Below are 23,415 nucleotides of genomic sequence, written 5' to 3'. Positions count from 1 at the left end.
GTTTGAAAATAAATATATTATAAGTATAAATGGGTGCGGCGGAGATGATTTTATATTTATGCCTCGGTTCCTTCTCATTCCAAAAAAAAACTCGTTTACTTTTAAGCGAGTCCAGTGCATAAGACTAGTTCTATATGGCTCTGTCGCGTGTTCGCAATTACAAAAAATATATGCTTTAATCCCCGACGGCACTACGTGTAATATACATTATGCAGTTAGATAAAATCCTTATTGTAAACTACAATAAGTATTTGTATACTGCATAATAAGTTTACTACTACTAATAAGTATACTGCCACGACAGATTCAAAGATACACAGATATGTCAACCATATAATACTCCCACTTTAGAGGCTTAAAATCACGCGAACGGAGTCGCGGGCACCAGCTAGTATAAAATAATTGTTATCAGAATAGATATTTTTCTGCGGGTAGGAGTCAAACAAGTTGCAACGTTTTTAGTGTACTCTTGAATTTTATTTAATTAAAATACATTATATATAATATATGTACGTCTAAATAACATTACCTACCAGCTTACAATCTCCTTTAGAATAAAACAATAAAATAATAAGTGAAATAACAATTAATCACTGCTAAAACCATGGAGTCAATCAAAGATTCATTGTCTGCCATGTCTGAACTATTTAATACAAAAATGAGTGAATTTCAACATGAGTTACAAAAGACATCTTCGTCAGTTGCTACACACACACCATCACTTTCAACGGAGTTCATGCAGTTTAGAAGCTTCATTATAACTGCTCTCAGCACTCTTCAGCGTCAGGTAGAATTTCTTGGTAGGGAGTTGGACCGCCAGGAAATGCAAAGTAGGCGCAAAATACTACTTCTTCATGGAGTCCCAGAAGAAAAAGCTGAGAACACCAGTGCTCGTGTGACTAGTCTTGTGGCAGACCATTTGGACTTGACAAACTTCTCTAGCTCCAGCATAAAAACTTCCTATCGGCTTGGTAAGTCTACAGCCAACCGGAACAGGCCAATTGTAGTTAAGTTCTGTGATGTTAGCGTGCGGGATAAGGTGTGGTTTGCCAAGTCAAAATTTAAAGGCACTGGCATAACCCAATCGGAGTTCCTCACGAAGACACGGCACGATGTGTTCCTCTTAGCACGGCAGCGTTTCGGCATTGGGAAGTGTTGGACCAGGGATGGACGGATATTCTTAGTAGCCCCAGATGGATCGCGTCACCAAGTTGAATCACACGCTGAACTCGAAGCTGTATCTTCTTCACTTTTAAAATCTCCAGAAGTAAAGGGCTCAAACGTGTCGAAGAATCCAGACAGCAAAGTTACAGTTTCTCGACCGAAACGAATTATTAAAAAGTAGTGATTATAATTTCTCGGTTTTACATAATATCTGCTTACTGCAACAATTGGTTTGTTTACTTTAATTTACCTTCCTAATCACTTACTTACTTTTATGATTCAAGTAGTTATAACTTTATAAGTGAGTGTAGTTTAAAATTTGTTATTATTTGTCAGATATCTAATACAGATTGTGATGACAATTTCTATTAATGACAGCTGTCACGATCTGGACTCTAGTGTTTTGCCTATTTTAATTACGTATACATGTGTTTCATTATTTTTAATTTAATTTTTTTTTTTTATTTGTTTTTTTTCTGTAATACATAAATCTACTTTTATTATTTTTCAGATAATGTAATTTTTGAAATAATGTCTGTTTTGATAATATTTGTGAGTTCCAGTTTTGTAACTGGAACACCATTTCCATCGTGAAATTAATTTTGTTACTTTTCACTATTAGTTTGTTTTGTGACTTATTCTTTTGATCGTTTTTTATGTTATTTTTATTATGCTATTATTATATATTTTTTTTTGTGATTACCTTAGTACTTTAATGTAAACACATGGTTTCCTTTTTTTTATTTTTTTGTTGGTAGTAAGCAGATTATGTATATAATTATTATTTAAAGTTACTAGTTTTTAGTTTTATTAGTTATTAGTTTTATTAAATTCATAATCTCTCAACAGCTGGCGGGTAAGATGGAACTATTATATATTTGATATTAGTACATTTATATATTGTTTTTATTAAATATATTTATATACTTATTTTATTTTAATTCACTATATTCTTATTTATTTATTATTATTATTTAATATATATGTATAATGATTGATAATAGCCATGTTCAAGACGACAATGATATTTATCTTTCTCTCTCTTCTGATTCAGCCAGTAGCGACGACAGCTTTCAAAGTGTTCCTTCTCTCAATGAATCCCTATTAACTCTTTTTACTGACGTAACTAAAAACTTTAACATTGTTCATATTAACGCTCAGAGTATTCCTGCTCACTATCCTGAACTTCTCACATCGTTTGATAACAAAAATCTCCATGCTATTCTTGTTTCTGAATCATGGCTTAAGCCATGTTTGTCTTCCGAGTCATATTCTTTACCGGGTTTTCATTTAATTCGAAATGACCGTGTCAATAGAACCGGTGGAGGTGTTGCCATGTATCTGCGATCCTACATTCCTTTTAAAATTATCAGCATGTCAGTACCTCAGACTGGTCCTTCCGCGGAACATCTTTTTATTGAATTAACTTTTTCCCATTGTAAACTTCTACTGTGTGTTTTTTATAATCCTTGCCTATCAATTGACTACTTTCCCTCACTAGAATACCTTCTCGAAAAATTTACTCCTCAATATAACCACACTATATTGATGGGTGACTTTAATACTTGTCTCATCAAGAATGATTATAGATCCTTCAGACTCAACTCCTTAATATCTGCATCTAACTTACACATTCTTCCTCTCTCTGCAACACACTTCTTTCCGAATTCCAATCCTTCACTTCTCGACTTAATTATCGTGTCTTCCACTGACCATGTTGAGAAACATGGTCAGTGCAATGCTACAGCATTCTCTTATCATGATTTACTTTACCTATCCTATAAAGTTAAACCACCTAAAGCTAAGTCAAGAATACTTCTGCTACGTAACTTTGGTGGTGTGGATATCAGTCGCCTGCATAAAGATGCATCTAAAATCGACTGGTCAGTAGTGCTGGATGCGGATACAGTTGATGAACGGGTTGCAATTTTTAATTCCTTATTAACACAATTATTTGACATTCATGCTCCCATTCGTCCTGTACGCTTAAAACATCGGCCTGCTCCCTGGCTTACCGAAGAAATCAAAAAACTTCAACATCGTAAGAACGTAGCCAAAGCAAAATATAAGTTGAACCCTACTGATAAAAATCGCGAGAAATATAGAAATATTCGGAATCGCTGCAACATGCAATGTAGAGATCAACAACGACGCCATATTCATCGGTCTTTAACCGACAATGATCCTTCTAAAGTGTGGAAATTTCTTGAAACACTTGGAATTGGGAAAGCACGTCAAGAACTAAATTTAAATAATCTGGATATAAATCACCTTAACCAGCATTTCTCGTCTTCGGATACCATAGATGGTACGACAAAAACAAACACTATTAGAAATATTTCAGCGTCTTCTACTCCCAATATTCCTTCTTTCTCTTTTAGTCAGTTTACTGTATGTGATGTTAAGAAGAACATTCTAGACATCAACTCTGATGCCGTGGGTTCAGATTGCATTAGCCGTAAAATGATTATTCCCATTATTGACCTTGTAGCTCCTATCATTACATCTATCTACAACTTGTCGATAGAATCCTGTACATTTCCTACGATCTGGAAAGATGCTCAAATAATCCCTGTACCGAAAAAGTCCAATCCGAATAGTTACTCCGAATTCCGTCCAATATCGATTCTTCCTTTCTTATCAAAAGTATTTGAGCGTCTTATATATCAACAAATGACTCCCTTTCTATCCAAAAATAACCTTATGAATCCTTTCCAATCCGGTTTTCGCTGTGGTCATAGTACGGCTACTGCCCTCGTTCAAATAACGGACGACATCAGACTTGGTATGGACAACCAACTGATTACAGTGTTAGCACTGCTGGATTTCAGTAATGCATTTAACACTGTCGATTTTGACATTTTACTAGCTATACTACGTTCTCTTAACATATCTCCTAAGGTGACTGACTGGTTTCAGTGTTACTTGCGAGGGCGTCGGCAGCGCGTATACACTAATGGTCGTAACTCAGACTGGTGTATGTTAAGCGCTGGCGTCCCGCAAGGTGGCGTGTTGTCTCCTTTATTATTTTCTATATTCATTACCTCTATCACTAATCACATTTCTTCTCTCTACCACTTGTACGCAGATGATCTCCAAATATATTCACAGACTCAATTTAGCGGGCTCTCGGACACCATTGATTTAATAAATAAAGATTTGATGCACATAAGTCAATGGAGTAAATCCTATGGTCTGAGAGTTAATCCCACAAAAACAAAGGTGATTATCATTGGTAGCCCGAGACTTATTTCACGGATTGACTGGAAACAATTACCACCTGTCCTTTTTGATGGCGTCTGCATACCAATCTGTGAAACAGTAAAAAATCTAGGTGTTATCTTTGATAGGCACCTTTCGTGGGCACCTCAAATAAATGAGGTTAGTAAAAAAATATTCTCTTCCATTGGCTCACTGAGAAGATTGAAAAACTTTTTACCCATTACAACTAAAGTTACGCTAGCACAATCTCTCCTTCTACCTATTCTTGACTATGCTGACACTTGTTATACTAACTTAAGTGAGGAGCAATTAAATAAACTTGAGCGATTACAAAACCTATGTATACGGTTCATATTTGGTTTACGCAAATATGATCATGTTTCCGAATTTCGCCAAAAACTCAAGTGGCTCCCTATTCGCCTTCGCAGGAATACTCACATTTTAACTCTTCTCTATTCTATTCTTTTTAATCCAGCGACACCCTTCTATCTTAAAGAGCGTTTCACTCTCCTCAGGGAGACTCATAAGCGCGCTCTTCGCTCGAATGAAAATTTAATTCTCTCCATTCCTTCCCACTCTTCTTCTTATTATTCTAAGTCTTTCACTGTTGAAGCTTCTCGAATTTGGAACTCACTACCCTTAGCTATTAGACGCGCACAGTCGTTAGCCGTTTTTAAAAGAATGGTTAAGGACTTTTACTTGTTGCATTAAGCAGTCGTTTTGTCGTTGATAATTTTTTGTTCTGTTATATCTCCTTTTTTTTATATATATATATTTTATGTATTTATTTATGTAAATATTTATTATAGTATATATTTATATTATATATATTTATTGTTATCTGTGTATTGTGTAATTTTATATTATGTAAGTATTATATTATGACTTAAATTACTGTACCCTTCCCATATATGTAAATATTATGATCCTCTGCCCAAAGGTTGCCTGGAAGAGATCGCTGCTGAGCGATAAGGCCGCCTGTTGCACCTCATGCAACTTTGTGTAGCAATAATGTAATTTTTAGTTTTAAGTTTGGGTGCAATAAAGGATAAATAAATAAATAAATACAATGCACATTATATTATGTTGGTTGCGTTATATATTGTTGGAATTTTATATTTTACTTTAAAATGTATATAATTTGCAAGATGCCTCTTCAGGCCTCGTTTAAAGTAACAGGTTATATGAGGAGAGGAATACGTGTGCTGGTAGAGAATTCCATTTTTAATTGTGCGACTAAGAAAAGAGTTACCAAATATCTTCGCGATGGATTTGTTGTCACAGTTAGGCGCTAACATCGAGAGCGTAGACTTGTGAGGGAAAATGGAAGCAGGTATTTGAGGGAATAATTCCGCAGAGCATACACCGTGGATAGTCGATAGAAAACGCTCAACACAGCTATCTTTCGAAGCAATTGAATAATTTGTATTATTTTATTGCTTATATTTAATTACTAATGTTTTTTTTCATATTATTTTACGTTCAGAAAAATCTAAATCACACTTGTAAGAAGATAAGCAACGAATTTTTTGGGTAAAATCCTGTATTAACCGATGAAATCATTGAATATCGGATTTTCCTCAAAATAAGTCACAAAATACAATTCATTTTGTTTAACTCCACCACGTCCATTATTATAACGAGACGAGACGACCTTTTGACAGTTTACTTTGACGGTAACTGCTCTGTTATCTGTATCTGACTGTCTAGTGTCTGTCTACTACTCACTACTGGCATTTCTGTTTTTCTAATTTTCATTTTTGTTTCTGAAGTTTTGGTAAAGTTATACCTCATTCGGCACTAAATTTAAACTCAGTGACACAATATTTGAGATTTATATAAAATGTGCATTGATGCATGCTTCTTATAATTAAAATTTCAATATAAGCCTAAGAATCTATCTCAATTTGTAAGAATACGTTGCGGTCTCCGCGCTCTTTAAATCATTATATTATATTAAACATAAATCATTCTAATATTTGATTTTTTTGACGAATTAAATTTAAAAATAAATATTGTAAATAATGATTACATATGAGTTCAACCATTTGTAGTGAAAGTAAAGTTGTTGTAAGTTGTATTAAATATTATACCTATATGTGATATTACAAATAATTTACTCGCTACCGACAATGTCGTGTGAAATATTTATTCGTCAAGCTCGAACTGAGGATTTACAGCAACGCATGGAGCTTGTATGTCGGGCCTATTCTGGATATTTTTGGGATGCATTTATATTTTTCTTCTTCCAGGAGGTATGTTACTTTGTTTGATTTTTTCAATATTTTAGTATAATTTATTGCAATCGTATCATTAACATCATATGAAAATAAATAACCATTTGTCTAGACTGGACAAACTATAGATATTTACCTAATAGAAAATAAGAATATATATTATATTTGAGTTATAACTTGAAACAACAATGTACATAATTTTATAATTTTTTTATATGTATAAATTTTAATACATTGGAGTACAATGGATTATAGTTGTTATTGATGAATTATGAATTGTAAAAGTATAGTTGACATTGGAATGTTGTGTGCTGGCCGCTGCTGTCCTGTTCATCTTCTGTGGAATATCTGCTACAACATGCCTGGTGCTTCTGCCAATAGCTGCAGTAGTTGTGGCGGTGACCGTGGTATGTGTCCACCATGCACTTGCATACAAACAGTCACAGGTAAATCAACATCCTTCTAAGTGATCATTATTTTTTTGTATTGATCCTTAAAAAATAATGTTCTTTTTTTTAAGAGTTTGCATCAAGAGATAATTGGCATTGTGGCAGAAGTGAGAGGAGGTCTTCTATTGACCCCTAGATCGGAAAGAGTGCCGATTCACATTCAACTGGTTGCAGAAAAACATTCAGCTTATTCTCAAGTAATTTATGAATTACTTAACCCTATCTTTACATAAAGTTTTGTTGAAAAAACAATATAATAAAAATAAAATAAAACCCTTTAATATAACAAAATTACATAAATTGACAAAAATTAGTTATAACATGTTTCAGGTTATTGGTACCATCAGTATCTCAGAGTTCTGGGGTCCTAATAACAGAGGCTGGCTGCATGCGATGGTTGTCCACCCCGAGTGAGTAATTATATATATATATAATAGACATTATGCATTCTTGACCAATTTGTAATTTATCTTTGCGATGATCTTTGACATTTATATATATAAATATATAAAAAAGTTGTTTGGAAGAATTTTGAATAAATACTTAATGTATTTGTTTACTTGATGGTAGGGCTTTGTTTATGCCTGTCTGGTTAGGTGCCACCCTCTCAACATACATTCTACCCCCCCCCCCCACAACAATACAAAGTAATTTGGTGTAATTTGAAAGGAAAATGAGCAATATCATTTAGCACTTTGATAAACAACTTTTCTGGAGTTTTAATGCTCGTATTAAAAAGACCAAATATTTATAATGTTGAATGAGTCAGTCGTACATACACATTTGTCGTTTTTATCAATGTGACGTCACCAAAATGAGTAACTGCGTTTTTGCGGGAATAAAAAAATATTTAAAATTTAATTTTATGGCAGGAAAACGTGTTTTTTTTTGTGGATTCTGAGTAGGAAAATCAACATTTTGAAATACTTTTTTAAACAAAGTAGAATACCTTATTGTGTGAGGCAGAAAATATCTTAAAAGTCGCGCAGCGCGCTGTGGTGGATTTTCGGTGCATGATGAAACTTCGAATTCTGATGCGATGTCCAAAGGTGAAATTAAGCAGCCGGGATTAATCCAAACAATTTCAAAAATCCAAATTCATAAAAGACACCATTTTGGTTCGGTTTTCGTCTACGTGTTTCCGAGAAATATTAGCATAAGGTGTATAAGGTGTCTACTGTGCTGTCGTTTGCATAGCAGTGAATAATGCTAATTTGCAATAACTCATTGTTATACAGTATATATACATAGGAGGTGATAATACGCAACCAGAATTTAGGAATTTTAAGTCAGAGCATGCATCGTCGACGACTGATCTGCCAAAATGCTGGTGATCCAGTCGAATAATTTCCCAGGAAGCCCATAGAAAGGAAGCTTCGAAGGAAGCGCTCCGTCCATACGCCATCGAAGGCTTCGCTACGGCCAGAGTGTGTCAGCTAAACTAGAAGACGATTTCTGCGCAGGTGGCGCGGGCGAGGAGTGGCGCGCGCGCTGGCGGGCGCGGCGCGGCGGGCGGCGGCGGCGCGCGGGCTCGAGGCGCTGGAGGCGGCGCTCAGCCACCTGCAGGCCGCCGCGCGCGCCGCGCTGCACGCCGCCGGGTGAGTGCGACGCGCGCGCGGCGTAACCCGCGTTTCGCCGCTCGCGACGCGCTATGACGCCGCGCTTGTCGTAGGTGGGAGTGCCGCGCGGCGTACGAGCGCCCGCTGTGCGGTGCGGCGCTGACGCTTCCACTCGTGCGCCTCGGCGTGGACCTGCCGCTGGCGTGAGGCGATCGCGCGACGGAGACGGACGCCGCGACGACGGACATACGCCCTAACGTACCCGAGAGGAATCTCATTTTTGAAAGAAAGTTGTGATTAAATATTTTTATTGTTTGTAACGACGTGGTGTAGTTTTTCTGAGACGTTGGCGAATATCGACGTCGACGGCGTCGTCGATACTGGACGTGTCGATCTTTCTTTTGCGTCCCCTCTTGCTTTTCAATCGAGTCCCACCCTCGCCGAACAACAAGTGGAACTTCGGTACGCTAACGCTGATCTGCGAATTTTTTTGAATATATATCAATATATTTTTGCCGTAAACGTAAATAAAAATATATCCAAATCAGTCGTCATAGAGGAAAGAAAGTTTAATCCGAAACAAGGATGGAAGATGTGATAGGTCGTCACCTGCAAACGCTCGCAGCGATCGCTAGCGCCGCCCCCGCACGGCAGGTGCGCGAGGCACGCCAGCAGCGACTTGCTGGGGTCGGTCGCCAGCACGCGCCCCGCTACGCGAAGCAGCTCCGCGCCGGCGCCGACTCGGCCCACCGCGTCCTCCAGCTCGGCCGCCTGCAGCGCGCCCGCCCCCCACTGCGGCGCCGCCCCGCGCGGCGCCAACTGGTGCAGCGCGGCGCGCAGCAGCATGTCGGCCAGCGCGCGGGGCGCGGGGGGCGCGCGCGCCACCGCCGCCAGCTCGAGCAGCGCGTCCACGGGTACCGAGCGCCACCACATCTCTGCGACGCGCTTCATCTGCGACGTTCGTATGCACTATAACGAAGACCTAGCGAGCGGCCGTGGAGGGTCGCGACGTCGGCGGTACCTCGTTAGCGTCCATAGAGTCGAGCAAGCTCTGAAAGGTTCGGGCGGCTTCTGGTACACGCGGCGCGCTCCACAGCGTGGCCGCCGACAGCCAGGCCGCCAGCGTCACCTTCGCCCACTCGTTGAGTGGCTTTCCCGTGCTCCTCTGATGTCTTATCGTTTGCTGTATGCTCGACAGTATCTGACGATCATTGTGTTGTACATTTCATTAGACTAATAGATAGATACTTAATGTTTTCTTTGGTATGGTAAATCTAAGCGCCTAATAATAATAAGTGCCTAATAATATATTTGTAAGAGAAGAATACTACAAAATTACTTTTGACGAGAAACTTTCGTCTACCTTAGTATTTTCTTTGAAAATTATACAATTTAAAGGAACAATTGAATTAAGTGTAGGAAAGTGATGAGTGCCATATGGAGAATATTAACTTAAAAATTCTGTAAGTACATGAATATTTTACCTTCCATAATTTAGACTACAAGAAAACTAGGAAACATTTATATATAAGCTCAAAAAAATTACACGGGTGCACAACCTGTAACAGTAATTTTAAAAATAAAAGACAATATATTTAAAAAAAATGGCATCTTGATCTACAAATATTTGCTTATAAGTGTCTTACTCTTCACATATTCTACTGCCAATCAGCAATACTTAGTATTTGTTCCAGTTTAAACAGTGAATGAACCATCGTAACTACAGGCACAAGAGACATAACATCTCAGTTCCCAAGGTTGGTGGTGCAATGACAATGAATGGCTTGGTTATTATTTCTTACAGTACCAATGTCTACTAGACGTGGTGAGCATTAACCAGGATGTGGCACAATTGCCAATTTATTACCTGTTATATTCAAAAATTAAATAGGTCTGGTGTGTAAAGCTCCTGCTTTACATTATTTTAAAAACTTATTAGGTAATTATAGATTATTACAACTATTATAAACATTACTTCAATTTTTTTTACAATAACATCAAAAATAAAATAAAAAAAATCTTACATTATTTGTAACCTCTTTTATACTGGCTGTGTCATTACTTTGAAGAACATTATGATAGTCTTTAAGAAAATTAGTATCATATTCAAAGAGGTCAGTTATTAGTTTTTCAATTATATCTTTGGCAGGGTATTCCACAATAGCTGGCTTGTTTTCTATTTTGAATTCATTATTCAGCGCTTTAAGTTTTTGCATTTGAATTTTTAAATCATTCAAGCTTAAATCGGGGTAAGTAATATTATTTTCTTCCTGTAGTGTTTCCATTTCCAGGCCTACATCGAGTTTGTTGATCTTGGTCATCTTGAAATTAAAACATAAAAATTAAACACACTTGGAGAGTTATCCTATAATCTCATCGTAAACTATCATTTGATATCTCTTATTAGTTCACTATTAACAGTTAAGGATAACTTATGATTTTGATATATTGCAGTTAATAACTAACTCTTTCCAATAGATCATAATATTTTATATAAAGGTAAATGTTAAGTAAAGGTAAATGTTTGAAGTATTGGACTTATTTTAAACTAAAAGAACTTTTGATTGAAGAAAACATCTTTATTTATATAAATATACTTATTTTTTCTATAAGTGAGCTGTTTTAACTGTATGGGCCAATTTTGATGAACGTTTTTGGATGGTTTAAGCATCCCTAGATTGTTTAGATTGGAACTGGGAGCTAGCGCTGCGATCGGAATCCGGGAAATTTGTTTTTTTTTTTTAATCTGATTTAAAGTTTCAAACGTAAGTTGTCATATCGAGGCGATAACGATCTCTCGATCGTTAGAAGACACAATTTTCTACCAGTTCTTTTACTGACCAATTGTTGATAATAATTTTGAATACTTTAAAAAAACAGGTGCCAAAACCAATTGAATCAATACTTGCACTACATCTATAGCCTATTTCAATGGAAGTAGGAAAAAAGATAAACAAACCTCAGATTTACGTATTTCATGCAATTTGCTAATAATTCAACTATGTTGTACACTACTAAAGTCTATGATTAATATATATATATATTTATTTATAATACAACTATTGCACTTAACCACTTATTTCCGCATTAATTTTACTTCCAAAATTCCGATAAGTTTCGTCGACGTTCAAAACGTCATTTTATCGCAAGACGCAAATCCATAATGAATAATAATATTAAATAATGAATATTATAGACCAATGACATCGCGTCAATTTGCTGTCAAATGTCGTTTATTGTGACTTGAACAGGGTATAGCAAAATTGACTCTGACAGAAGAAAACTGTGTTAGTAGATGACGTGAAGGATAAGTATTGATAACTTTTTTTTTATAAAGCATGATAAAATATTAAGATTTTTTTTTATAAATCTTTTAACCCATTCCAACAATTTAAGTGTATTATTCTGGTGTCCCCAGCAATAAAATTGTGTGCTAAACAGTTTAATCGGTTTGAAAGTACATGTGCGCGTACAATTAAATTAACGATTCTCAACGTTTCATATTGTTTATAAACAATTAAGTTAAGATACATATGTATTCTTGTATACATTAATTGGCGTGAAAATGCCAGGTAATGCATGCTAATGCCATGCAAGGTTCTGAATATGCTCTCTCTTGTAATGTGTAACATCGCAAAAATAATTTTATTCAATATATTGTATTTATCAAATTGTCTCACATATTTACTGTCGAGTTATATTATTAATATTATATTCATATCATCATTAAAAAAATACAAATTTTGGAACCAAAATAATCTTTTCTTAAGTGTATATAATATTATATGACATTGGCAGAATAATTTGCACTCAATCGCTATTCCGCCAAGAAAAGAAAAAAATTCGATACACAATAATATTATGTCAATAATCATTTGACAAATTGGATTTTCAATCACTATATAATTAACTACCGGTTGCGTATGTTCATTGTTTTGATATTTTATCATAACATCCGTAGATAACATAATTACAGCGTTACATACAAATAAAATAATATCGTATAATATGTAAATAAAATCTTACTATCATAGACCACGATGTGGGACGAAAGTAGTGATAATAACAGCAATAACAGAGATTTCCGGGACTCGGAACTAGATGACCACGAAGCCGCCTTTAATGATTTAATAGAAGAATGCAAGCACAATCCCCCAGGGGCTCGTCTCTCTGCTCGTCTTCGCAAAATACTGGAGAGGTAACAAGACATTGCATTAATTCAGCTCAGACGTTTATTGTTCCATATAAATGTTAGTAGATTTTAATGCGTATTATATCTATTACATTGTTATTCCGTCCTTATACTCTATACTTAGAATAAATTATAAATATATTTTCGAGTCTATTCCTTGATCCAAATTATTAACATATATAATATGATTCTTTTTTATTATGAATTTTTGTTTTTTATTTTCGGGTAAATTGTACATTTTAAACAAGATCCTTTGTATAAAGTTAGCGAAATCAGTAATGAAAAATACTCACAATAGTTCAATAACTATATAGTAGTAATAGATTAATAAATTTTCTTAAGCATTAAAAAACGAAGAAAATAATTTTGTCTTAAATTAAATAGAGAAGGTTTGGAGATAATTCCGATATGCACTGCAGGTCACACATCCAATGCGGGTCAGTGGATACACATGTGATAGAATTTCGGTGAGATTAAGTAAAAGCTGGTTTTCTCACTTTATTTTCCTTCGCTGCCAAGCACAGGATCAACTATAAACCCAAATTAAGTACATTAAAATTCAGTGTGTTGGAACCTGCAAATATATATGAATAAATATAGTTATATGGGTGTGTTTTCAATTATAGAATATAAACATTATACAAATGCTTTATTTATCTACAAAACCTTTGAAATAGAAAAAACTAAATTGTTACCTGTTCGAAATTTCATTAGGTAAACCAGACTTTTGAACCGAAATCCAAAACAACTTTTATTAACAGAAAATAGCCATATATCATAAATTTTCAAAGTACATCTCTGATTTGTGCAATAGAAGTAATGCCAATTGAAGTAATAGTAAGGAAGTAGAAGAACATCATATTTAAAGCAAGCTGTAGCATGACAAATTTATAATTTAGTAACATAAAATGTTGTCATTAGGATTCGTCCAGAGCACCGTCGTGTTATATGCAGTCGCACGCGTGATGGTTGTGCGCCACTGTTCGTGGCCTGTCGACGCGGTAACGTGGAGTTGGTGGAGTATCTCGTGTACGTCTGCAACGCCGACCTTGAGCAGCGCGGCGTATACGAGGTGCCACACGACCGTTCCACGCACTCGGTCACGCCGCTCTGGTGCGCCGCCGTCGCCGGCCGCATGCAGGTAACCCGACGCCCCCACACCGCCCCCGACACAGGGGTGCCGCATTGTACGAGTCGACCCGTGTACTTCGCAGATCCTGCGCATCCTCGCCGACGCGGGCGCCGACATCAACGCGGGCAGCGACAGCGGTTCGACGCCGGTGCGCTCCGCTTGCTTCATGACGCACCTGGATGTAGTGAAATTTCTGGTGGAGCGAGGCGCGGCAATCCATCGGCCCAACTACAACGGCGGTACTTGTCTCATAAACTCTGTGCAGTCGGTGCCGCTGTGCTCGTACCTTCTGCAGCGAGGCGCGCGGGTCGACGCGCGCGACATGCAGCTGAAGACGGCGCTGCACTATGCGATCCAAGAGCACCGGCTGGAGACGGTGCGCCTGCTGCTGCAGCGCGGCGCGTCTCCGCACCTGTGCTCGCGCGCCGGCGACGACGCGCTGCGCACGGCCTGCGTCAAGGGCGCCACGCAGATCGTCAACCTGCTGCTGTCGCGCGTGCGCTACATGCCCTCGCGCGTGGCCGACGCCTACGAGCTGCTGGGCGCCACGCAGCTGGACGAGTTCAACGACGCGGACGCCGCGCTCGCGTCCTGGCGCCGCGCCACCGGTGAGAGCCGAGCGACGCGCGGGCCGGGGGGGTGAGGAGTGACGACCGGGTCTCACGTCTCGTTCCCGCAGCCATCCGCCACTCGCACGGCGTGATCCTGCAGAAGCGCGCCGCGGACGACGCGGGGCTGGCCACGGTGGCGGAGGTCGCGCTAGGCGGCGCGTCCGAGTGGCGCAGCTTGGAGCAGCTGGAGGCGGTTGCGCTGGACATAGACGAGCTGCGCACGCAGGCGCTGCTGGTGGCGGCGCGCGTGCTGGGCGCCTCGCACAAGGACGCCGTGTACCGCCTCATGTATCGGTACGTACGGTACGGTGCGGTGTAGTCGCTCGTCGGCGCCCGCGGGATCCCTCGCCGCTGACCGACTCTCTGCTCTCTGCTCACAGGGGAGCGGCGTACGCCGACTCGGGTAGCTATCAGCGCTGCTTCGACCTCTGGACCTGTGCGTTGCAGATTCGCATACGGAAGGACTCGCTGCTTTTCACGGGTCGGTGAGCGAGTCGACGGGCGCCGGACGGGTCGAGTCGGTCGAGGCTAACCTGTGTGTCCGTGCAGAAACGTGCCACGCGGCGAGCGCGCTGACGAAGCTGATGCTCGACGTGACGAGCGGGCGCCTCGAGCGACCCCCCGGCGTGCCGCGATACTCCGACGTTCTGCGGGTGTTCCGGCTGGTGGCCGAGAATCTCCCGCGTGAGTTCTATTGACGGTCACGTCAATTATTTAGAAACAATTATCCGGCGCACTTTTATAATCGCAGTAAAAACCGTAGCCGATAGATAACACTAGCAGTTCGCGGGGGGGCGGGTGTGAACGTGTCGGAGGTCAGTGGTGATTCGTGTTGCAGCCAGCCGACGCGCGCTGCTGGCGCGGCCGGTGCACAAGCGGCAGGCCGACGCCTTCGACCGCGCCCTGCGCTGTGCGTCTCACCTGCTGTATCTGCTGCTCGCCACCGCCACCTGTGCCCGCGACTTCCAGGAGGTGAGTCGTCTTGGGTACTCGAAAGAAACTATAATGAACCCGCCGAGGAGTCGTGTACCCGTAAGGGATGACATATGAATTAGGCACCCGACTTTGGAATATCGAAGTTTAACATTGATATTTTTCGATATCGTTTGTACTATGGTCGTGTTTTGTCTACCTCGTACCCAATACGTGTCGCAGCTCAGCGAGCACGTGCGCCGCCTCGTGCGCGCCGACGTGCGCAGCGCGCGCACGGGCGACACGCTGCTGCACCTGTGCGTGTCGCGCCTCAACGTCATGCGCTCCACGTACTTCGCCGAGCTGATCGACGTGCCGGTGAGTGAAACTGACGCCCTGCGCCGGGACGGGACGGGACGGGACGTGACGCGTGAGATCGGTCGTTCCAGTTCTTCCGGCAGCCGGTGTTCCCCTGCGTGGCCGTGGCCGGCCTGCTGCTGCGCTGCGGCGCCGACCCGCGCGTGCGCAACGAGTCGCGCTCGACGGCGCTGCACGTGGCCGCCGTGCCGTACAACTTCTCGACGGAGCTGGTGGAGGAGCTGCTGGCGGGCGGCGCGCACCTGGACCAGCCCAACAGGTTCGGCGAGTCGGCGGCCGAGATGGTGCTGCAGAACCGCGGCTCGCGCGTGTGCGTGCTGCGGCACGTGTCGCTGGCGTGTCTGGCGGCGCGCGCGCTGCTGGCGGCCGGCGTGCGCGCGGGGCCCGGCGCCGCGCCGCAAGCGCTGCTGGCCTTCGTGGAGCTGCACCGCGCGTGAGCCGCGCCGCGCCGCAAGCGCTGCTGGCCTTCGTGGAGCTGCACCGCGCGTGAGCCGCGCCGCGCCGCAAGCGCTGCTGGCCTTCGTGGAGCTGCACCGCGCGTGAGCCGCGCCGCGCCGCAAGCGCTGCTGGCCTTCGTGGAGCTGCACCGCGCGTGAGCCGCGCCGCGCCGCAAGCGCTGCTGGCCTTCGTGGAGCTGCACCGCGCGTGAGCCGCGCCGCGCCGCAAGCGCTCGTGGTTCAGTATGACGATAGCTCGCGCTAATGATTTATCTGTGAGGTTTTATTTCAGTGACGACGCGATAAAGGTAGTCTCCACTGCGGGGTATTATTCGAGAAGATAATTAAAAAATTAAAATTAATTATTGTAGCCGGTGATGGTGTTAAATTTGACAATAACAAAATGTAAAAATCTTTTGCTACTTTCGAATTTAATATAATTCAACAGCTTCTAGAACTCGAGGGAACTCTTATCGTCGTAGTATAATATTAAATGAAATTCCATGAAAGGTTTATATTGCTTTAATATATGATATTACTCGATCTCATATGCTTATATCCAGTTTTAAGTGGAACTATAGTGGCTTTTGTATCGCGACGATGTTATATTGTTTTTTATAGGTGGAATAAACATCCTTATTGTACCATTGGAGCTCATTTAGTTGTAATATCAAGTTTAGTTATTTGTATCATAATGATAAGAATTACATCGCTGACATGTCACAAATACAGTTCCACTAGCATTATCCGACTCGAAGGACCATTTATGATAGACGATAGCGAAGTTTTATATCATAATAATTGACAAAATTGAACCAGCTCTGTCTAGCTCACGTTAATTTAATTTTTCATTCGTGTGTCCACATACAAAGTAGGCTCAAGCAATACAAAGTAGGCAAAGCATAAAAGCACTTTTGGATCGTTATGTTACAGCGTTGAATATACTATTTGACAGGTTTTTAAAATCCATTTTATATGATTTAGAGGTTAAGGAATCCAGTAAATGTTGTTTTTTCTTTTTTTTTTTAATTCTGGTACATATATGCTGAAAAATATCAAATTAAAATTTCAATATTAAAATAGCGCGCCAAAACGCTACTTTGACAATATGGCGCTGCAATGGGGTAGATGATGTCACTTGCCTTATTGTAATCTTTGGCACATATAATTCATATACATTTGTTGCAAACGAAAATGCGATTGAATTTACACATTAACAGTGATTTATGTAACAAAATGAGTTACAAATGATGTGCAGCTCCCAAATGTACGAATACGTCGTTAAAACTCCGGAAAACTATTTGTAAGACGTTCCAAAGAAAATCGAATTGCGTCAAAAGTTTCTGTGAAAACTATTTCGATGTAAGTAAACATTTTTTTTTTTTTTTAAATAATTACATTTCGAATGTAAATATTTTGTTAGTTTTGAGGTTATAATTCCTCTAATGTCTTTAACAGAATGTCTATTTAAAATCACTTCGAATATTTCCTATAATTCAATTTTCAAAAAAAATATTTCATAAAAAATTTAGCTAGTCTTATGATTTCAATAACCATTACACTAAAAGATCCGGACCAACTTTTTTGTTTGTTACAGAACCGACAAGAAACTCAGTTTTTACTCTTTTCCAACCGTTTTATTATCAGTATATCCGTGAAGTACAATTAATTTCTATAGACAGCAATAAATATGCCTTTCTTATCAATGTTTTTTTGACATGAGCTTAATTTTTGTAGTAATTCGCGTTAATAATAACTGAAATATAAAATTAAATTAATTAAAGTCGAAGCCAGAAACTCTCCGACCGAACATTAAGCCAATACGCTGTGGCCGTAGAGTGCGGTTAGATATTAATTATGTACTATGTAATTCTAGTCAAAATAAAACATGATCAGTAATTGTAGTATTTTATTTACAAAATAGTTACAAATGTATACATAGAGATCTCTATTAACGACGCTTCTATATCTACGAGTATTGCGGGCGTGGGTTTGTTCACGTCTGGACGGCTTGGGCAGTGTTGAGCAAATTCTTATAGGTATATAAGTTCCCTACATTAAAAATAAATAACGAAAACCGTGTCAATGTTTAAATACTCACGTCGAGAGTCATTCTCGGCCCCAAGTGAGAACCCTGTGAAGAATTGTAAATTGTAACGTGTAAAACCTTTGCGAAATGCCGACAAAACTGTCCGTCTTTCGCACAAGAGAAGCGGAAGCGCAAATTATATTTAATCGACATATTTTCGAGTTGTTATCAAAGTATCAAAAAATCCGCGTGACGTCGGGTCGGCGCGCAAGTGCGAGCGAAACGGCGATAGTGACGACCACGAACGGGAGCGGGACGGAGATAACGGCAGCCGAGGTTCGCGCAATGTTACGGCGGTGACGGTCCACCACGAAGATACGGCCGCCCATGTCTGCGGGACAAATAAACAACAGCCATCCGTTGGTCACGTGCAATTCTTGCGATTCTAAATTATCGTGTACTACAACACGCCAAGCATAGTTACCGGCGTGCGTGAAGGAGTGGTAGTAGACGCGGTCGGGCCACGAGGAGTTGGGCGTCACCGTCAGCGGGGCGGCGCGGCCCGAGCACTGCCAGCGCAGCGAGCGGTTGAAGGCGCGGAACGTGTCGAACGCGTCGCGGCGCGCGTCCGTGCCCGCCGCCCGCTCGCCCACGCACAGCGCGCCCGCTGCAACGCGCACGGAGCCGTCAGCTCGCGCCGGGCCGGCCGGGCCGGGCCGGGCGCGCGCTACTCACCCGCCGTGGGGCTGAGTCTGCCGCGCCGCGTGTGGCGGGCGCCGGCGAGCACGCGCACGCCGCGCTGCGTGGCGTCGTCGAGGCGCTCCAGGCCGCCGTGCCGCTCCGCCGTGATCACCAGCGGGTGGTACAGCTCCGCCGAGTGCGGGTCGTCACCGCCGCTCACCTGCGCGATCGAGCGATCCATCACTGCCCACGGACGGGACGGCGCCGCCAGACGGGCGAGTCGCAGGCGACCGGCTCACCAGGAAGGTGTAGACGAGGCCCCGCCGCAGCTGCAGGTCGGGTGCCAGCTGGCCGTTGACGTACCAGGCGCGCGCCGGCGCCGCGCCCGCGCCGCGCGCCGCCAGCCCGCGCGCGCCGCCCGCCGGGCCCAGCGTGGCGCGGAACACGCGCAGCGCCGGGTCGAACAGCTCGGCGCGCTCCCAGCCCGCCGCCCGCGCGCGCGCCCCCCTGCACAGTCCGCCGTCAGAGCCGCCGTCGGAGCCGTCGCCGGAGCCGCCGGCCGTCGCCGCCGAAAGCTACTCACACGGTGAAGTCGAAGCAGTCGTTGGCGGGGTCCTTCTGATTCAGCACGAGCTGGATGTCGCTGGCGGGCCACAGGCGGTGGAAGGCGGGTTCCTGCGCGTGGTCCAGGCCGCCGATGGCCCACACGACGAACACGGAGCGGTCGAGGGGCCATTCGCGGTCCAGCTCCTCCCCTGTGCGCGGATACGAGGGGTGATTATTTTTACTTGAATGATAACGAAGGAAGTGTAAGGAGAACGATCGGTACCTGGCTGCAGGCCGCGACGGTACCTGACGACGGTGAGACCCTGGTCGCGGCTGGCGCTGATGACCTGGTGAGAGTCCAGGCCGCCCACGCGGTCATCGCGACACACGCCGCGCCACTGGCCCAGCACCTGCACGCACTGAGCGGAGCGACGGGACATATTTATTTACATCCCGTTATGTATGTCTGTTTATCTGAATTCGACCATAGATAAGAACGAATAATTCTGCCGCCTATCGATAAACAATTAATATTAAATATAACACGTCACTCGCTCCTCGACCTGGAACATCAAGTATCACTCTCGTGGGTACTCACGGGCGCCAGCGCGGTGATGTTGTAGTCGGTGGCGAGCCCGCGCTGCAGTCGCGCGTCGAACCAGGCCACGCCCACGTCCGCGCCCAACATCTGCGAGCGCGTCGACGAGCCGGAGATGCCGAACGCCATGTACTCGTCCTCGTCCAGCTGCGAACCGCGCTCGGATCGTTACACCGTCACCGTGGCGCCGAGATAGACTTCGACCTCATCGGATGCATTAATGAAACTAAAAGGAAGGATCGTCACCAGCGCGGCCAGTTGTATCGTGATCTGATTGCCGAAGACTTCCCACGAGACCTGGTAGTCCCTGTGCAGCTGGTGGCAGTGCGGCAGCGCGGAGGAGTGCGGGTGCGTGCGCACGTGCGCGGGCGGCACGTTGAGCGCGTCGGGCACGAGCACGGACGCCAGCGCGGCGCGCGCGCGCACGTCGTACAGCGCGATCCAGTCCACGTCGAACACCGTGCGCCCGCCCGGCAGCGACAGGCTCACGTCCTCGCCGGCGTACGCGCGCAGCGGCTCCAGGCTGTTGCGGCGTCGGTGACTTAGATCATTGAACTTCATCGATGGCGACAAAATTTAAACAAGGGGCTCACTATCCGTCCTCGTCGGGTATCTTGTTTCCTCGAGACGAAGGCTGCGGACCGACACCCGTCCAGAAGTAAACCTCCTCCCCGCTGCCGTCGTAGTGAAACTCGGGGATACTAGAGATATTAATGCACGAACACTTAAACTTGATACTTCCAAGTTGTGGCTTGTGTAGGTGTAATATTCTTATATGATCAACACGCTTACATGAATGTAGAAGCATCCATAAATTTGAGAGGCTGACTAGATAATTTGACGCCTGGAGCAGCTACGAATGGCGTCAGGGTCCTTGGCGCCGGCGCCTCGAACTCTTCTGGTATGTATACATCCCCAAAGGCATTCTGAGAGGCCAAGTCATACACTGCAAACCAAGTTATGCGCGATACACGCTTACCGTCGGGTAACTTTAGATGAACCTCTTCATTGTTGTAGCGTTCAAGAATATTTGTACTGGAAATTAAAGCATTCATAATATAGTCAGGTAGTCAGATATATAATGATGGAAGAATATATTGTATTAGTTATTTTTTAGTCATGTGGTTTAATAAACTAGTATAATGCCCAATATAATAAAATATTGTAGTGAAACGGTGTATTAACATACTTGCCATGCTGGTCAGCCACAATGAAACCAAGAGGTCCCGGCCTACCCGAGTCTCCTGCCCAGAAAAACGTGTCATCCCCCGTACCATCATAATTAAAATCCACAAGTAATATTGTCCAATCATCAACTGCGTACACATCACCTGATACCTGGAAGGATTAAATATATAATTTAAATTATTTGCAATAAATATAATTCTAGTAGAAAAAAACAGACTTGTAAGTTAATGGTGTCCAAGTAAGTTAAGCTAATTACATATAAACTTATCAGTTACAGTTTTATATTAGTGTATTTTATGTAAATATAATGTCATCTCCAGCAATCTGTAGCCAATGTCAACCACAGGCGGTGTAAATACAAATCAATAGCTGTGTTTGTTATTACTGTTGTTCACTATGAATTTGGTAAAATACTTTTTGAGTGACGGCAAAGTTGTTGTTGGAACTTGGAGGAAGTGATTATAAATTGTTAAGTGGAATAGTATTGTATTGTAAAATGCAATATAATACTGTTGCATATAGTGAGTAATGATAGTCATAATGCAATGTAAATTTATTTTCAAACTTTTTCTAACTATTATTTTATGTAATCTCTATCTATATAACTTATTGGAAAGACTTGGAAATAAATGGTGACTCTATAGTAGCAATTGGTATTCTGTATATCTGTTATATTTTCTAATTTATGGAGATGTATGTTGATGAATTTATTGAAAATTTGGCATTCAATGAATTAATGATTCAGACAAAACTCATAATTAGTATCCAATTTAATTTAAAGTTATAGTATTATACTCCTATTTATTTTAGTTATTTTAAAAGCACTTGGTGTTGTTGTTTATTTAAGTCTAATAAACTTGACTTAGTTTTTACAATATGTTTAGTAATTAAATAATAAGTAAATTATAAACTTGTTAATGTTATGTTTTAAGATGATAATATTTTTGAGAACTTATCTTTGTGTCGCACAAAACTTTTAAGGGTTGCAATTACTTAATTTTTATAACAGTTGTTTCTTTTTTAGTATTTTTTTAAATTATCTGTAATACATTAGTTTAAATTGTGACATTCAATAAAAAAAAATTTTCATATATTAATTTATTTCAGTTACTTTACCCAAATTAAAAAAAAGTTTAAAAAATAAACAATAAAATTTAAAACCCACTTTAGTTTGTAAAAGTTGAATTTGACATCAGTACTTACTATATAAATATCAGGAATATGAACATTAGTCTATTGAGAATAGAGTATTTTCAAGTGACTCACTCAGTGCCATGGTCAAACTAAAGGTCCACTTAGTGAAAGTTTTCATGTATTTACCTGGTGATGATAAGAATTTAGTTTTCCTATAAACTTTCCTCTGTAAGGTCCCACATCATCTTGGCTCGAGCAGTCTGGAATTTAATTCATTTTATGAGCTCTAACTTTAAATATTTATAAATAGTGAAAGTTGCTATTGTTTTTTTTAAATAAATATACGAGGTATATATTCGTACCTTGTGCGACAAGTACTAGTAGTAACAAACATATTGAATACATCTTAAAATCTACAAAATAAGTATTTTTAAAACTTTCTCAGTCAAAACATTGGTAAAAACTTTATAATCACTTCGCGCACGTTTACTTCCGGTTCTCTAGCGATTTGACATGTCACTTGGCGAGTATGTTTCTCGTTACGATAAACTAAGCAAGGTCGTTCACATGATTGGCCGTTCGTTGTAACGGCGTAGAAAAGCACCAATCACAAGTATTGAACTTTCACTTTTACTTAATGGCGAATGAGAAAACATTAAGGCTTTGCTTTTAGTGTTGCTAGCAATAATTTATGTTAAAGAATCAAAATGTTTATGAATATTTGGAAAAAATATAAATATACAACACAAAAATAGAACTTATAAACATTAATGAATAAATCGTAAAGAATACAGCGACTATAGATTTAAAGAAATGTATGTAAGGAAGACCCACGTGTAACTAGTCCAACGGCAGGGTGAGTTACATTTGCCAAAGGTACAAGGAGACTACAAGATGTATGCCATGTGTCAATTGCTTAGAATCTAACACATGTTATGTCCCCCGA

At 41.6% G+C, this 23,415-nt stretch overlaps 5 protein-coding genes across 7 annotated transcripts; 3 read left to right on the top strand and 2 right to left on the bottom strand.

The window, feature by feature from the left end:
- The first annotated feature begins 461 nt into the window (after positions 1-461).
- LOC125073095 lies at positions 462-1,579 on the top strand. The gene has a single exon (XM_047683790.1). It carries the CDS (start codon positions 605-607, stop codon positions 1,343-1,345), a length of 741 nt encoding a protein of 246 aa, XP_047539746.1. The 5' UTR covers positions 462-604; the 3' UTR covers positions 1,346-1,579.
- A 4,530-nt stretch (positions 1,580-6,109) lies between these two features.
- Positions 6,110-8,838, top strand: LOC125072993. Its single transcript, XM_047683632.1, has 6 exons — positions 6,110-6,641; positions 6,938-7,069; positions 7,144-7,269; positions 7,403-7,482; positions 8,536-8,670; positions 8,745-8,838. The coding sequence occupies exons 1-6, from the start codon at positions 6,519-6,521 to the stop codon at positions 8,836-8,838; spliced, it is 690 nt and encodes a 229-aa protein (XP_047539588.1). The 5' UTR covers positions 6,110-6,518.
- An 84-nt stretch (positions 8,839-8,922) lies between these two features.
- Positions 8,923-11,775, bottom strand: LOC125073099. Its single transcript, XM_047683796.1, has 5 exons — positions 11,591-11,775; positions 10,656-10,952; positions 9,653-9,832; positions 9,241-9,582; positions 8,923-9,109 (listed from the first exon to the last, which is right to left on the bottom strand). The coding sequence occupies exons 2-5, from the start codon at positions 10,950-10,952 to the stop codon at positions 8,939-8,941; spliced, it is 990 nt and encodes a 329-aa protein (XP_047539752.1). The 5' UTR covers positions 11,591-11,775; the 3' UTR covers positions 8,923-8,938.
- A 733-nt stretch (positions 11,776-12,508) lies between these two features.
- On the top strand, positions 12,509-16,945 carry LOC125073204 (protein fem-1 homolog A). 3 transcript variants are annotated; one of them, XM_047683939.1, is made up of 9 exons: positions 12,511-12,829; positions 13,745-13,964; positions 14,038-14,563; positions 14,635-14,860; positions 14,947-15,047; positions 15,116-15,250; positions 15,405-15,538; positions 15,722-15,856; positions 15,928-16,945. In XM_047683939.1, exons 1-9 carry the CDS (start codon positions 12,672-12,674, stop codon positions 16,291-16,293), a joined length of 2,001 nt encoding a protein of 666 aa, XP_047539895.1. In that variant the 5' UTR covers positions 12,511-12,671; the 3' UTR covers positions 16,294-16,945. The 3 variants fall into 3 exon arrangements, with proteins under 3 accessions (XP_047539896.1, XP_047539894.1, XP_047539895.1); XM_047683940.1 differs by lacking the exon at positions 14,947-15,047 and having other exon boundaries at positions 12,509-12,829; XM_047683938.1 differs by having other exon boundaries at positions 12,509-12,829; positions 15,722-16,945.
- A 1,242-nt stretch (positions 16,946-18,187) lies between these two features.
- LOC125073206 (protein Skeletor, isoforms B/C) lies at positions 18,188-22,974 on the bottom strand. Its single transcript, XM_047683941.1, has 13 exons — positions 22,832-22,974; positions 22,656-22,729; positions 21,337-21,485; positions 20,940-21,182; positions 20,741-20,848; positions 20,394-20,670; positions 20,148-20,294; positions 19,833-19,968; positions 19,587-19,758; positions 19,303-19,510; positions 19,058-19,223; positions 18,807-18,989; positions 18,188-18,713 (listed from the first exon to the last, which is right to left on the bottom strand). The coding sequence occupies exons 1-13, from the start codon at positions 22,872-22,874 to the stop codon at positions 18,559-18,561; spliced, it is 2,061 nt and encodes a 686-aa protein (XP_047539897.1). The 5' UTR covers positions 22,875-22,974; the 3' UTR covers positions 18,188-18,558.
- Positions 22,975-23,415: the final 441 nt, after the last annotated feature.

The sequence above is a fragment of the Vanessa atalanta genome, chromosome 23, assembly GCF_905147765.1.
Source record: "Vanessa atalanta chromosome 23, ilVanAtal1.2, whole genome shotgun sequence".
Taxonomy (NCBI): Eukaryota; Metazoa; Arthropoda; class Insecta; order Lepidoptera; family Nymphalidae; genus Vanessa; species Vanessa atalanta.
The sequence above is the reverse complement of the archived record's forward strand: the minus strand, read 5'-3'. Positions and strand labels throughout refer to the sequence as shown.

Excerpts from the sequence above, each read along its gene's own strand:
- LOC125073206 (XM_047683941.1), bottom strand. The coding sequence starts at position 22,874 with ATGTATTCAATATGTTTGTTACTACTAGTACTTGTCGCACAAG. Across the intron at positions 20,849-20,939 it reads ATGGATGCTTCTACATTCAT|TATCCCCGAGTTTCACTACG; the intron begins GTAAGCGTGTTG and ends TAATATCTCTAG. Across the intron at positions 19,224-19,302 it reads GCCTCGTCTACACCTTCCTG|GTGAGCGGCGGTGACGACCC; the intron begins GTGAGCCGGTCG and ends TCGATCGCGCAG.
- LOC125073095 (XM_047683790.1), top strand. The coding sequence starts at position 605 with ATGGAGTCAATCAAAGATTCATTGTCTGCCATGTCTGAACTATTTAAT.
- LOC125073099 (XM_047683796.1), bottom strand. The coding sequence starts at position 10,952 with ATGACCAAGATCAACAAACTCGATGTAGGCCTGGAAATGGAAACACTA. Across the intron at positions 9,833-10,655 it reads TAAAAGAGGTTACAAATAAT|ATACTGTCGAGCATACAGCA; the intron begins GTAAGATTTTTT and ends AATGATCGTCAG. Across the intron at positions 9,583-9,652 it reads ACTCTATGGACGCTAACGAG|ATGAAGCGCGTCGCAGAGAT; the intron begins GTACCGCCGACG and ends CGAACGTCGCAG.
- LOC125073204 (XM_047683938.1), top strand. The coding sequence starts at position 12,672 with ATGTGGGACGAAAGTAGTGATAATAACAGCAATAACAGAGATTTCCGG. Across the intron at positions 12,830-13,744 it reads CTTCGCAAAATACTGGAGAG|GATTCGTCCAGAGCACCGTC; the intron begins GTAACAAGACAT and ends TGTTGTCATTAG. Across the intron at positions 14,861-14,946 it reads GTGTACCGCCTCATGTATCG|GGGAGCGGCGTACGCCGACT; the intron begins GTACGTACGGTA and ends CTCTGCTCACAG.
- LOC125072993 (XM_047683632.1), top strand. The coding sequence starts at position 6,519 with ATGTCGTGTGAAATATTTATTCGTCAAGCTCGAACTGAGGATTTACAG. Across the intron at positions 6,642-6,937 it reads TATTTTTCTTCTTCCAGGAG|GCCGCTGCTGTCCTGTTCAT; the intron begins GTATGTTACTTT and ends TGTTGTGTGCTG. Across the intron at positions 7,070-7,143 it reads TTGCATACAAACAGTCACAG|AGTTTGCATCAAGAGATAAT; the intron begins GTAAATCAACAT and ends CTTTTTTTTAAG.